This window comes from Squalius cephalus, assembly GCF_949319135.1.
Source record: "Squalius cephalus genome assembly, chromosome: 7".
Classification (NCBI taxonomy): Eukaryota; Metazoa; Chordata; class Actinopteri; order Cypriniformes; family Leuciscidae; genus Squalius; species Squalius cephalus.
The window spans coordinates 45,816,106-45,831,567 of record NC_137128.1 but is presented as its reverse complement, the minus strand read 5'-3'; the positions used below and the strand labels follow the sequence as shown (position 1 = coordinate 45,831,567).

The 15,462-nt window shown below is 44.1% G+C and overlaps 1 protein-coding gene across 1 annotated transcript in view; it reads left to right on the top strand.

Annotated features, from left to right (window-relative positions):
• Positions 1-8,602, top strand: part of LOC307161962 (uncharacterized protein) — a 47,917-nt gene extending 39,315 nt beyond the window's left edge. Inside the window, exons 6-9 of the mRNA XM_079876947.1 lie at positions 1,148-1,852; positions 3,038-3,718; positions 6,509-6,688; positions 7,311-8,602. Coding sequence (XP_079733073.1) covers positions 1,148-1,852; positions 3,038-3,718; positions 6,509-6,688; positions 7,311-7,582 — 1,838 coding nt within the window. The 3' untranslated portion in view covers positions 7,583-8,602. The remainder of the gene's footprint in view (positions 1-1,147; positions 1,853-3,037; positions 3,719-6,508; positions 6,689-7,310) is intronic.
• Positions 8,603-15,462: the final 6,860 nt, after the last annotated feature.

The following is a 15,462-nucleotide window of genomic DNA, read 5'->3' as shown; positions in this document are numbered from 1 at the left end:
TTTTATTTCGGATGCGGGTCGGGTGTCGGTTCTATTTTAAGCGGGTCGGGTGCGGATTTTAATTAGTGCTGCTGTCGGAAAATGGGTCGGATGCGGTTTGAAGCACTGCGGGTACGGGCGGGTGCGGATTTTCAAAATCGGACCCGTGCAGGACTCTGATGTACGGTTGAACGTCTAATCTCTCCATTGTCACGCTGGACATCAGGGACCTTTTTGCTGTCACTCTGAGCTACTGTTATGAGCCCGCAGTGAAACAGCCAATCAGAGCAGAACTCCTCATTACTATTCATGACCCTTCCAAATAAGGTAAAAACAGACCATTTCATTCTAGGGCCAATTTCTAGGGTTGAAAATGGACCTGTAAAACCATATCTGGACATTTTAAATGCCCTTAAATAAGCCATACCCTCTATGTAGATATCAGACAAAATTAAAATATTATTTCAACACATTCTAGGGCACCTTTAAAACGGACGCCGAAGCTGCTTCGACAGGTAATTCAGCCTATTTGTGTAAATTCGAAGTTTTATAGTTGCTTGTCTAACCATAGCATGGTTGTGCATAATGCCAGAACGACCTCTAGTATAACTTGCGTTACTTTTCCTCGCATCAATGGTGAAAAAGTATTGTTTACCTTGAAACATAAATCTGTTGCGACGGATCACAGATGATGAATAGTTTTAAAAGTGCAATTTCTATTATTCATTTTACATAGAGGTCATAACCTACATGTTAACTGACTAAATAACTAAATGCACTTTGTAATAGTTTTCTAAAGTAACCTCATCACTTGAAGGAACACTCATGGATGAAGTCAAACTGGAAGCCATGTTAATCTTGGAATAATACGGCCACCGTAGGAGTTCAAACGCCCTCGGAATTGAAAGGAACAGAAACTAATATTCACTGGATAGTCATATACAATTTTACCGCTAGATGGGGGAAAATATCACACAGTGTAGCTTTAAGAATTTAATTAATGTGAGATACACTTATATGTAATTTTAATCAATAATGTGTGGTTTGACACCCATACAGATAAGGTAAACCTAATTTCAGGAACCGCTTTTTCACAAAGAGAGATTATTTAAGAAGATTTAAGATGTCACCCACCTTAAGAAGTGTGTTTGTTCTGTATTTGTTGCAGGTGACGCCCAACATCTCTCAGAGCTCAGGATTGTGTTGATGGGATATGGAGGAGCTGGTAGGAGATCAGCTGGAAACACCATCCTGGGCAGAGAGGAGTTTGACTTGAAGAAATCTGCTCAGTGTGTGAAGAGACATGGAGAAGTAGCAGACAGACACATCACTGTCATTGAAGCTCCAGGATGGCAAAGGAATTTCCCTGTAGAGTTCAGTCCTGAGTTACTGAAACAGGAGATTTTGCTCAGTGTGTCTCTGTGTCCTCCAGGACCACACGCTGTACTACTGATCATACGTGTGGACATTTTATTTAAAGAGACTGAGAGAAAAGCATTGCAGGAGCATCTGGGTCTTCTCAGTGAGAGAGTCTGGAGTCACACTATAGTGCTGTTCACTCATGGAGACTATCTGTTACACACATCTATAGAGCAGTACATTGAGAGTGAAGGGCCGGATCTCCAGCGGCTGCTGGACAAATGTGGGAACAGGTTTCATGTTCTCAACAACCGCAACAGGAGTGACGACACTCAGATCAAGGAGCTGCTGGAGAAGATTGAGGAGACGGTGGCACAAAACAACGGCTGCTATTTTGAAATAGACAGAAAGATTTTACAGGAGATGAAAGAGAGAAGAAGAGCAGAGGAAGAGAGAGCAGAAGAACGAATGAAGAGGATGCAAAAAAGGAGAGAAATCATCAGATCACAGATGAGTGAGTCCATATACTTTATAGTGCAGATACACACTGAGTATATTAAGCAAATCATGAAAATGTAACAGTCACAGCAATAATAGCAAGAAACTTCTCGTCATTAACCGCTATTTGTAGAGACATTCCCAATAGATGGGTTCAAAGCAGCTCACAGTGACGGCCCCTAAAATCTGTTATTGAAGGAAATAAGTGCTTTCATTTCTTAAACAATCCTGTTCTTCATGTGTGCTTTTGATAACGGAAATCTTTTTACCTAATCCATGGAAAACAATACAACCCCCCTGCAAACATCTCGTCTTGAATATAATCTTAAACGTCAGCTTTACACCTATAGACACGCCTCATGTTTGTCGCTGTTCTGAAGCACCAGGAAGTGAGTCCCATCAAACCCTTTGAAAATACATTACAAGTAAAAACTACTAGACTGCTGGAGGAACTATAGTTTATTTGGAGCTCCAACTAAGGCAAAAAAAAAAAAAATCATGTAAAATGAACATTTGTAAGATTAGAAGCTATTTTTATGAAATAAAAAAATGTCGACATGTTTACAGTTTTTGAGAGACACTTTTACTGCTTTCATACTGGTCAATACAGATAAGATTTTGGATCTGTTTATGCCAATTTAGTTTTTTTTTTTTCATAAAGTATTTTATAAGCAGTCACCCATGGTCTTTTTTTACTTTCTTTCCATCTAGTAAATAAATGTAAATGTAATACAGTCATGTATTTGCTGGTGCTAATAGCCACCAGTGCATTGATAATGCTTTCCCTGGCGAGAACACACACAAGAGGGAGATTTATTGATTGGTTTAGAGGGATAATTTAGCCTAATTACTTTTAAAGAATATACTTTCTGAAAACATTATTCTGAAGCTATTTGGAATTTAGTCTTGCTTAATCGGTGTGTTCTGTGATCTGTTGTTTTGTCTGCAGGTCATTGAAATTAAGCAATTTTTTTTCTTCTTAATTATTCTTCATCGATAACCTTTGTTCAATTCTGATTTAAGAATTTAATTAATGTGAGATACACTTATATGTAATTTTAATCAATAATGTGTAGTTTGACACCCATACAGATAAGGTGAACCTAATTTCAGGAACCCCTTTTTCTCAAAGAGAGATTATTTAAGTAGATTTAAGTTGTCACCCACCTTAAGAAGTGTGTTTGTTCTGTATTTGTTGCAGGTGACGCCCAACATCTCTCAGAGCTCAGGATTGTGTTGATGGGTGACAGAGGAGCTGGTAAGAGTTCAGCTGGAAACACCATCCTGGGCAGAGAGGAGTTTGACTTGAAGAAATCTGCTCAGTGTGTGAAGAGACATGGAGAAGTAGCAGACAGACACATCACTGTCGTTGAAGCTCCAGGATGGCAGAGCTATATCTCTGTAGAGGAGAGTCCTGAGTTACTGAAACAGGAGATTTTGCTCAGTGTGTCTCTGTGTCCTCCAGGACCACACGCTGTACTACTGATCATACGTGTAGAATACACATTTAAAGAGACTGACAGAAAAGCATTGCAGGAGCATCTGGATCTTCTCAGTGAGAGAGTCTGGAGTCACACTATAGTGCTGTTCACTGGTGGAGACTCTCTGTTAGACTCATCTATAGAGCAGTACATTGAGAGTGAAGGGCCGGATCTCCAGCGGCTGCTGGACAAATGTGGGAACAGGTTTCATGTTCTCAACAATCACAACAGGAGTGACGACACTCAGATCAAGGAGCTGCTGGAGAAGATTGAGGACACAGTGGCACAAAACAACGGCTGCCATTTTGAAATAGACACAAAGATTTTACAAGAGATAGATGGTAGAAATAAAACAGAAGAGCACCTGGACAAATGGAGAGAGGAATCCAGATCACAGACTAGTGAGTGACATCATGACATTTTATGAATATTATCTACATATAGTCTCAGATCTGTTTCCTCCTCATTGTTCTAGACTATGGGCCTATTTTTTAAAATGTGTGAACGCACAGAATTGATCTTATAGTGTGTTTACTCTAAATCCATGCCAACATTAATGTTTATAAAAATGGTCTTTGACGTGGAAAAGTGCTTAGCGCCACATCAGGGTCTAAGCTGACATACACACTTTTCCTTGTGACAGAGAGTCTGAGTACTGCAGGTATTGGAAATCTAACCAATTCTTGTCATTCTTCATTCTCAAGTAAAAGATTTGGACGTTGACTGGTGCTCTTTTACTGTACATGTTAATGACATTAATAAGGCAGCATTTACAATGCAGAGATCGAAAACCATTCTGCTACGCACAATATCAAAATCATTTGCGATTTATAAATTTCACATCTTGAAGAGAGGCGTACGCAGGCTTTTTTGTGCCATGTGTACGCGCACATTAGAGAAATTATTGTAAGATCAAATGTAGGAAGGTTTCTACGCATTTCCAAATGCAGCAAGGTTTAAAATCTGGTTATATAGCAACTTCCTAAAATTTAATAATGATAAAACTGAGGTTATTGCTTGTGGGTCTAAGCAACACTCTCGCCCGAAGCCTTCAAGCAAGAAAACAAATCTGAGGATCATTCATCTTGCGAAGAAGGGGTGGGGCGAGTGAGAATTGCTCCTCCATGGAATCTTCAGGAAATTGATGTCTGTATTCCGCCGTCAAGTGCGCTTCGGGACACACCGGTTTCCAGGAAGGAAGTGCACTCTCTCTTGGTGAAGGAGGCCATAGAATGTATTCTTCCTCCCGAGTGGGAGTCCAGATTATACAGCCGGTACTTCTTGGTTCCAAAGAAGGATGGGGGTTGCGTCCCATTATAGATCTGCGGCATCTGAATCATTCTCTGAGGAGATTCAGGTTCAGGATGTAGGACAATTCCCCCCATTGTGAGTCAAATCAGGTCCATCCAGGGCATCCATGTATTGAACTATATCGACGACTATCTGATATGGGCCCAGTCTCAGGAGATGCCAGTTCGGTTCTTGGCCATATAAAGTAGGTGAGTTTTTGACTCATCACAAAACATAGCATGTTAACACCCGTCCAAAGAACCACCTTCCTGTCAGGGTACGATCTGTACGATCAGATGCCTTCATTCCCTGATGATATTGAAAAAGCCTTGGTTTCTGTCCCAGGGTCTGGTGTTGGGAGCGTCTTGTTGCCGGAAAACTGTCTCGACGGATATATTCCTCACAGGATGGGGCATGATCATGGAGGGCCATTCTCGAGAGGTCTATGAAGGGACCATCATCTCTCTTGGCACATGAATTGCCTGGAGATGATTCAAGGCTCTGAGGAGCTTTCTCCCAGACCTCAGCGGCCACCACGTCCTGATTCAGTCAGACAACATGTCGGCGGTCTCCTATATAAATCATCGGGAGGTCTGAGGTTGCGCCCGCTTTGCAGACTGGCCAGATCCTCCTCTGGTCCCAGGGGAAACTGTTGTCCCTCAGGGCAATGTATGTCCCTGAGGACAAGAATTTGGGAGCAGACGTCCGGTCGAGGCAGGGGTTGAGGCCTGGGGAATAGTCGATATTGGAGAGATTCGGCCCAGCGGAAGTGGATCTATTTGCATCTCATCAGAGGACCCACTGACCGCTGTGGTTCTCCCTCACGCATCCAGCTCCTCTTGGGCTGCATGCCATGATAAAGACAGTGGCTATGCCTGTATGCATTTCCCCCGATCGATCTGCTGCCGGGAGTTCAAGAGAGGGTCCGTCGGGACAGGGTCAGTCCACTCTTGGTAGCCCCATTCTGGCGAGCCCGATTATGGTTCTCGGACATCATATCACTCCTGGCAGGTCCTCTGTGGGAGATTCCCCTCAGGAGGGACCTGATTTCCATGGCCGGGGACACAATATATCACCCCCTGCCAGAGCTGTGGAAACTGTGGGTCTGGCCGCTGAGGGGGCTCTGTATCTAGAGGCTGGCCTGTCAGCAGGAGTTGTCGAGACCATACTCAACTCTAGAGCTTCATCCACAAGGAGACTGTACGGTCTAAAGTGGAATGTTTTCACCGTTTGGTGTAGAGAGCGTGGTTTGGACCCGGTGCCTTCAATGCTGGAGTTCCTCCAAGATCGCTTCTCTGCTGGTCTTACCCTGTCCACTATTAAGGTGTATGTGGCAGCAATAGCAGCTTTCCATGCCCATTAGGTGAAGTTTAAAATAAAATAAAAAAACATGAAATTGTATCATTTGTGTCCTAAAAAGATGGAAAATAGCAAAACAATTATAATTCTGATTTCTCTCTAAGGTCTTGCCTTTTTAGATTTTAAAAAGTCTGAACTGAATTTATTTATTGGTTGGTCTACATTAATTCCATCTCATACTGTTAAAAATATGGGTGTAACATTTGATTCGTCGCTTACATTTCATTCTCATATAAGAATTCAATCTCATTTCAATAACAACCTTCCTGATACTGACCAGGTATTGAAACAACATTGAACATTGTAAGCATATTCCTAATGTTCTGTTTCTGTGTGAACCAGATTTCTGCAATGAAGTGAATTCTCCTTCCCTGACCCATTTAGAGTCGACATAATGTTGAGCATCTGAATTAATTACAGTTACATGAACTGATGAATATATTCCTTCAATGCCATGTCAGTTTCTTTGGATAAAAGTGTCTGTCAAATGCATTAATGTTGTAAATGTTCTACTGATCTGCTCTCTGCTTTCATTATTATAGTGAGTGGAGATGATGGATCTGATTCATGGTCTGTGGGAAGTTCTGCTTATGGTTCATTCAGATCACGATCAGGAGCAGACCCAATTTTCGGTTCATCACATTCCAGAGATTCATCTCACACAAGTTACGAGTCAGGGGCCATAAAACGATACAACAGCATTGAATTGCTACCACCAAACAGTGAGTGTCTTGTTTTATTTGGCACTTTCAGTACATTTTGGTCTCCCTGTGACCTTCTTTACAGCATTAGAGCTCATGTTTTCCATGAATACCATATGTTTTGTTGTAAAAATATAATATTTAGTCTACATTGTCGTAAATTTGTCACAATATATTTTCCCCCATAATAAAATTCGGACACTTTCTAGCCTACATCTCCTTCCATTTTCTCGATTTTTGATAATTGAATTTATGACAATAAATGCAAACCTGATATGAAATAAAATAAAAAAGCACATATAATATTTAGTTTGATCTTCTTATGTTGACGATCAACATTTTCTGGAGTTTAAGCACCTGTTTATACTGATCATTTCTTCTTCTCTATACATCTATATGGTCAACTTTAAATGATTGCATTAAAAAGCAATCAGGCTTGTGATAAAGATATTTCATAGATAAAACAGAGACAAAAAATGTAAAATCCCTGTTAAATCGTCTGATTAATAAAGTATTTGTATAATGTTTTAATGATTACCAATAGGCTGCATTATTTTTAGGAACATATTGAAAGTATTAAATCTCAGAATTTTGTTCTATAAGAGTTTCAAACCTTTTACTGATTTAAATGTTTTTCCCCCAGTGAGTGGAGATGAGCGGTCGGACACATGGTCTGTGGGAAGTTCTGCTTACAGTTCATTCAGATCACGATCAGGAGCAGACAGCGATTCAGTTTTTAGCTCATCACGCTCAAAAGTCTCATCTCACAGCTCAGGATTCGGGTCTTTGCGGTCCATCCCAGAGTCTGTGGAAGATTCAGGAAACAGACGAGCACTTGGTGTGACCATGATCTCAAAACTTTTCCCAAGAAGATCAAAGCAGCATGATAAGCATGAAGACACTAAGAAAACTTGAATTATATCAAATTCATGAAAGAGAAATTGTGTCTTTATAATGTTGACATTTATATTTTGACGACATAATATTGTTGAGTGGAGATGTATAAACATAAATCATATTGATATGTTCATCTCATTCATTCATCTTCCTCCGCTTATCCGGGGCCGGCTCGCGGGGGCAGCAGTCTAAACAGAGATGCCCAGACTTCCCTCTCCCCGGACACTTCCTCCAGCTCTTCCGGGGGGACACCGAGGCGTTCCCAGGCCAGCCGGGAGACATAGTCTCTCCAGCGTGACCTAGGTCTTCCCCGGGGTCTCCTCCCAGTGGGACGCGCCCAGAACACCTTCCCGGGAAGGCGTCCAGGGGGCATCCGAAACAGATGCCCGAGCCACCTCAGCTGACCCCTCTCGATGTGGAGGAGCAGCGGCTCTACTCTGAGCTCCTCCCGAGTGACCGAGCTTCTCACCCTATCTCTAAGGGATCGCCCAGCCACCCTGCGGAGAAAGCTAATTTCGGCCGCCTGTATCCGGGATCTTGTCCTTTCGGTCATGACCCAAAGCTCATGACCATAGGTGAGAGTAGGAACGTAGATTGACCGGTAAATCGAGAGCTTCGCCTTGCGGCTCAGCTCTTTCTTCACCACGACAGACCGGTACAGGGACCGCATTACTGCAGAAGCTGCACCGATCCGCCTGTCAATCTCCCGTTCCATCCTTCCCGCACTCGTGAACAAAACCCCAAGATACTTAAACTCCTCCACTTGAGGCAGGAACTCTCCACCAACCTGAAGTGAGCAAGCCACCCTTTTCCGACTGAGGACCATGGCCTCGGATTTAGAGGTGCTGATTCTCATCCCAGCCGCTTCACACTCAGCTGCAAACCGTCCCAGTGCATGCTAAAGGTCCTGATTTGATGAGGCCAACACGACAACATCATCCGCAAAGAGCAGAGATGAAATCGTGTTGTCACCAAACCTGACACCCTCCGGCCCCTGGCTGCGCCTAGAAATTCTGTCCATAAAAATTATGAACAGAACCGGCGACAAAGGGCAGCCCTGCCGGAGTCCAACATGCACCAGGAAGAAGTCTGACTTACTGCCGGCAATGCGAACCAAGCTCCTGCTTCGGTCGTACAGGGACCGGACAGCCCTTAGCAAAGGACCCCGGACCCCATACTCCCGGAGCACCCTCCACAGGCCGCCGCGAGGGACACAGTCGAATGCCTTCTCCAAATCCACAAAGCACATGTGGACTGGTTGGGCAAACTCCCATGAACCCTCCAGCACCCTGTAGAGGGTATAGAGCTGGTCCAGTGTTCCACGGCCCGGACGAAAACCACACTGTTCCTCCTGAATCCGAGGTTCTACAATCGGCCGTATTCTCCTCTCCAGTACCCTGGCATAGACTTTCCCAGGGAGGCTGAGAAGTGTGATCCCCCTATAGTTGGAACACACCCTCCGGTCCCCCTTCTTAAAAAGAGGGACCACCACCCCGGTCTGCCATCCCAGAGGCACTGTCCCTGACCGCCACGCGATGCTGCAGAGACGTGTCAGCCAAGACAGCCCCACAACATCCAGAGACTTGAGGTACTCAGGGCGGATCTCATCCATCCCCGGTGCCTTGCCACCGAGGAGTTTCTTGACTACCTCGGTGACTTCAGCCCGGGTGATGGACGAGTCCACCTCTGAGCCCTCAGCCTCTGCTTCCTCAATGGAAGACGTGACGGCGGGATTGAGGAGATCCTCGAAGTATTCCTTCCACCGTCCAACGACATCCCCAGTTGAGGTCAACAGCTCCCCACCTCTACTGTAAACAGCGTTGGTAGGGCACTGCTTTCCTCTCCTGAGGCGCCGGACGGTTTGCCAGAATCTCTTCGAGGCCAGCCGATAGTCTTTCTCCATGGCCTCACCGAACTCCTCCCAGGCCCGAGTTTTTGCCTCCACAACCACCCGGGCTACAGTTCGCTTGGCCTGCCGGTACCCGTCAGCTGCCTCAGGAGTCCCGCAAGCCAACCAGGCCCGATAGGACTCCTTCTTCAGCTTGACGGCATCCCTTACTTCCGGTGTCCACCACCGGGTTCGGGGATTGCCGCCTCGACAGGCACCAGAGACCTTACGGCCACAGCTCCGAGCGGCCGCTTCGACAATGGAGGTGGAGAACATGGTCCACTCGGACTCAATATCTCCAGCCTCCCTCGGGATCTGGTCGAAGCTCTGCCGGAGGTGGGAGTTGAAGATCTCTCTGACAGGAGGCTCGGCCAAACGTTCCCAGCAGACCCTCACAGTACGCTTGGGTCTGCCGAGTCTGTCCAGCTTTTTCCCCGCCATCGGATCCAACTCACCACCAGGTGGTGATCAGTTGACAGCTCCGCCCCTCTCTTTACCCGAGTGTCCAAGACATACGGCCGCAGGTCAGATGAAACGACCACAAAGTCGATCATCGACCTACGGCCTAGGGTGTCCTGGTGCCACGTGTACTGATGGACACCCTTATGCCTGAACATGGTGTTCGTTATGGACAAACTGTAACTAGCACAGAAGTCCAATAACTGAACACCACTCGGGTTCAGATCAGGGGGGCCGTTCCTCCCAATCACGCCCCTCCAGGTGTCACTGTCGTTGCCCACGTGGGCATTGAAGTCCCCCAGTAGAACGACGGATTCCCCAGTCGGAGCACTTTCCAGCACCCCTCCCAGAGACTCCAAGAAGGTCGGGTACTCTGCACTGCCGTTTGGCCCGTAGGCACAAACGACAGTGAGAGACCTATCCCCGACCCGTAGGCGCAGGGAAACGACCCTCTCGTTCACCGGGGTGAACTCCAACACATGGCGGCTGAGCTGGGGGGCTATAAGCAAACCCACACCAGCCCGCCGCCTCTCACCATGGGCAACTCCAGAGTAGTGAAGAGTCTAGTCGGAACCCATATCCATATTGATATGTAATTAACATTAACGTTGCATTGCGCCGGGCGTATGATAGGACCCTGAGTGTTTTTTGATTATTTTGTCAAACATTTGTGTTTATTTTTTAACTTTCTTTATAAATCCTTTCATTTTTAATCCCAGATTTATGTGTGTATATATTTATATATAGAAACAGAATCAGAATGTAACAAATAATGTAAAATAGTATCATCTTTCAAAAATGTCTGTCAAAATGTATAACATACAACACATAATAAATGATGTTCACTAACCCGGTAAAGTTTTCAATTGGATTTGTGTTTTTTTTTTTTCTTTAGCCTGCAGTATAAAGTATTTCACTCGGTTTCGTCAAGTCAAGTCAAGTCATCTTCATTTATATAGTGCTTTTAACAATGTAGATTGTTTCAAAGCAGCTTTACAGAGATAAACGTATAATTTATGGCAACAGAGATTGTTTTGGCTTTATAGCGGTTCTTTAATAAAGTTATTTTCCAGCTAAAGTTAGTTTTGATTGATTCGCTTCCGTCGCAACAATCATTTGTTATTAAATTAGGGGCCGCTAAGACGACACCATTCTCTCTACACAGACTTTAAACGCGAACCTGTGAGAAACGCTGATGGCGTTCACGTGCGCATTAAGAATTGGTTCTATAGTTATGTGCGTTTGAATATATGTGCGCAGGTTTGGAATTCCCTACAAACCAAGCCTAAACAAAGTACTGGTCTTTCCTCATAATTTTTGATACAGAATTTTATTTTATTTTGTCACTTCGGGGTAGATACGAGAATTGAGTTTCCCGACAACGCTTTATCTGTGGAGTGGTAAAGGGATCCTCCATAGGGAGAGACTAGTTGGCACTTCAGCACTGCGTTGTCATCGGGTCCAGGCTAAAGTCCTTCATCAGATCTGGATACGGCCTGGATCCGGCAGGCTGCGGGAAAACCTCGGGATAAACAAAAGACACTAAAATTAGCGTAGATGCCATTCTTCTTATGATGTAACGAGTACATCAGGATTTATGGGAAGTGTTCCCGGTTCTAGCTGACCTAATCTATGCAGCCTAACACTGAATTATAGAAGTCTATAATGTATTATGTGAATGCTAGGTAATAGAGATGTGTCTTTAGTCTTTAGTCTCCGTGATCATTCCGATTCAATTTCAGCGAATGAAGAACAAATTCATGTGTATTATGTATTATATGATGTTTTATTAACAAGGTTCGGGAGGAACACGTTCTAATGATCAAACAATCAAGTCATTCCAACCAGCTGTCAGCAATCAGTAATCAACAGGTCCACTCAATCAGCATGATTAAAGGCCTATAAATACACACAGTCGACTCACCCATATTCCTCGACAGTTTTCAGCATTTGGTTTACCATACTGCTACGATGTCCCAAGTCCAACTATCTCCGTCTGACAACGAGTTCGACTGTACTCTGGTTCCTCCATCGCCATCAGCCGGCCCCAGGACCACTCCTTCTCCACCTGATATCGCCACTGAGCCCCAGGCTTCATCTAGCGGACGCCGGTGCGAGGACTCCAGCTTCCTCCCCGGCATCCTCCTATCGTTCAGCCGTGCCTACGATTCCGCCTATTGGAAAGTGGACAGTTTTAAGTTTGAGGCAAGCGCTGATAAACTCTGATGTTCAGCCCTCACGCAGGATGAACAAGGCACAACTATACAAACTGTATGTTACCTTGCAATCAGCAAACCTCTCTCCTAAGTCCACCCCAGCTTCCAAGGCGGCAAGCAGGCAAGGCAAAACTCGGGAGGCCCCGGATTCGCCTCGCCCGACACCGCCACCTTCCTCTCGTACAAGATACGGTTTTCGGCGTGCAGCGGGCCACAGCACCAGGCCTTCAGCGAGCCTAGGCCGGCCCCCGCTTAACCTCCCAGCACCTTCTTCCCGAAGTTTCTAACCTCTTTCTTTTGCAGTGGCCTCCAGCTCCCATAGCAGACGCTAGCGTGAGGCTGTCTCCGCTAGCGGCGCAGGCCCAGGCATTACATCATCTTCCTGCGACTACTGCTAACCCCTCCCCTTTTCAGTGGCCTGCAGCACAAGCAAGCGCGAGTCTGCCTCCGTTTGCAACACAGGCTCACGCTTCTCATTTCTACCCTCTCTTCCCCCTTATGCTTCTCTCAATTTCCCTCCTCAAGCCCCACAGGCAGACTTAAGCGTGAGGCTGCCTCCGCCAGTAGTCACAGCCCCGGCTTCTCTCCTCTACAGCTCTCTCTTAAATATAAAATCACATTATTCTCTTTTTACAGCTACACCATTGCCCGTCCCATCAAACGCCATCGCCTTGGAACCGCCCCCTATGGCTCACAACATCCGAAATCCACTCAAACCCGTTAAATCCACCAGCTACGTGCCAAGACCGGCAACTATCAATCCCCACGATGCTAATTTCAGCTCCAGAGCATCTACTGACAACAAACAGCCTTGCAACAACTTTAACATCGGCAAGTGCACCAGACAGCGTTGTCGGTACTTGCACATATGCAGCTTCTGCGGCGGTGCTCATGCCCGTCCTGTATGTCTCGTGTTTAAAGATGTTTAAAAAATTATTTAGCGACTCCCGTGAATATTTCTCGTCTATCATTCGAACTAGCTCACCACCCGGACTCCGACTTCACTGAATATCTGCTGTCTGGCCTCCAACACGGTTTTAAACCTGGAGTGGAATACCCGCTCTCACAAAATATCATCTGAGATAATCTCCAATCGGCTCTCGCCGAGCCCGACGTAGTAGACAACCTGATTAAAAAAAGAAGTCGAGTCAGGCTTTATGATTGGCCCTTTTGACGATCCTCCATTCAAAGTTTTTCGCATTAGCCCCATCGGAGTGGCTACGAGAAAGTTTTCAGGTAAGAAACCCCTCATAGTTGATCTGTCAGCTCCGCATAATTCCCTGTTCCCAAGCATTAACAGCCTGATCCCACTCGACGAATTCCCTCTCAAATACCACGACGTAGATCAGGCAGTCGACCTGATAAAAATCGTGGGTCGGGGCACTTGGCTCGCAAAAGTAGACATCACTTCGGCTTTCAAAGTGATGCCCAGCATCCACCTGGATTCTTGGCACTTATTCGGAGTGCGCTGGCATGGGAAATTCTATTTTGCCGTACGCTTAACTTTTGGATGCAAAAGCAGCCCCAAAATTTTTGACATGCTATCTGAAGCCATTTGCTGGATTTTGTCAAACAATTATGCAATTGACCGTTCGCAAAAGCCACGCCCCCTAGTTATTGTTACTATGCCCGTCAAACAATTGAGAAACAGACACATGGCTGGGTTGAGCTCCATGGAGTAATGCAGCAGACATATCCTCCAGGGCACGACAGAAAGGGCTGCAATATGCAGTGGAGGGATATGTTCAAAATGTTAAAATAAGCAAAGACTGGAATATTACAACAATCGAGGCCAGTGCTTAAAGTGGGGGAAAAAAGGTGAGAACCTGCTTAAATTATTGGACACAAACAAAGAATGTATAGTTCTGGGCGATTTTAATTTAAATTGGGCTGAAAAATCAACTAGGAAAAAAGTTAAAAGCACTTACAGACAAGTTTGAACTGACTCAATTAATAGATGGACCCACACGAATAACAAACGTCTCAAAAACACAAATTGATCTCATTTTCAGTAACAAACCAGAGAGAATTATAAAATCTTATAATCTTCTCACTGGTTTGTCAGATCATAACATGACTCTTATTGCAAGGAAATTAACAAAAAAATGGATTATTTACCAACGAGAGATAATCAAAAACTCCTATGGAATAGGGAAACATGATATGAATGCATTCAAGGAAGAACTAAGTCAAACTGATTGGAGAGATGTTTTATTCATAGATGATATAGATGCCTCCTGTGAGTCCTTTATTGGTACAATAAATAGACTTAAAGAAAAATATACAAAAACTTTTAAAAATGGACGGAGTAAGGGCAGCCTACCATGGTTTAATGACCATTTGTGGGACCTGATGAAAAAACGTGACTTTGCCTTGAAAGTAGCACTGAAGTCTAAATTAATTACTGACAGACAAATTTTTACAAACCTTCGTAATAAAGTAGTCAATGAACTAAGGAAAGCAAAGGCAAAGTTCTTTATGGACATTATTAAAGACGGAAAAGGAAATAGTAAATTGATATGGAGCAACATAAATAAACTAATAAAGAAAGACAACAAGCAAAATCAGGGAAATGGACATGAGCTGAAAATTAATGGAATTTTAAATAATGATCCCAGTGAAATAGCTTCTGCATTTAATACTTATTTTACCGCATCAGTGCAGAATTTATCTGACATTTTTGGTGCAAGAATTAAAAATATAGCAACACCAGATTATAATAAGACCATTTTTAAGATAACTGAAGTTCCTGAAAATAAAATTTGTAAGACACTAAGCACTTTAAAATTCTCAAAGGCAAAAGATACATTCAAGTGGGATTCAACATTTCTAAAGAACAATATTCACTCCCTCAGCACCCCCATTACACACCTAGTTAATTTATCGATAAAGCAATCAATTTTTCCAAATGCCTGGAAAAATGCAGTGTTAGTTCCAATTTTCAAGGCAGGGGAACCTACTGATGTAGCTAACTATAGACCCATCAGCATTTTGCCGGTGGCATCAAAGATTGCAGAAAAAGTGGTAACTGAGCAGTTAACCGACTTTCTAAATTCTGGACAAACACTTCATCCAATGCAGTTTGGTTTTAGAAAAAAATACTCAACCGAAATGGCTACCTGCTATTTTGTTGAAAAAATCAAATCAAAACTAGACAGTGGGAGTGCTGTAGGAGCTGTTTTTCTGGATTTAAAAAAAGCTTTCGATACAGTAAATCATAATGTTCTTCTCTCTAAGTTGTCAAACTTTAATTTTTCTGATGATGCTATGAAATGGATGGAGTCCTATCTTACCATGAGAAGACAAAGCACCAGAGTTGGGAACAAAATGTCATC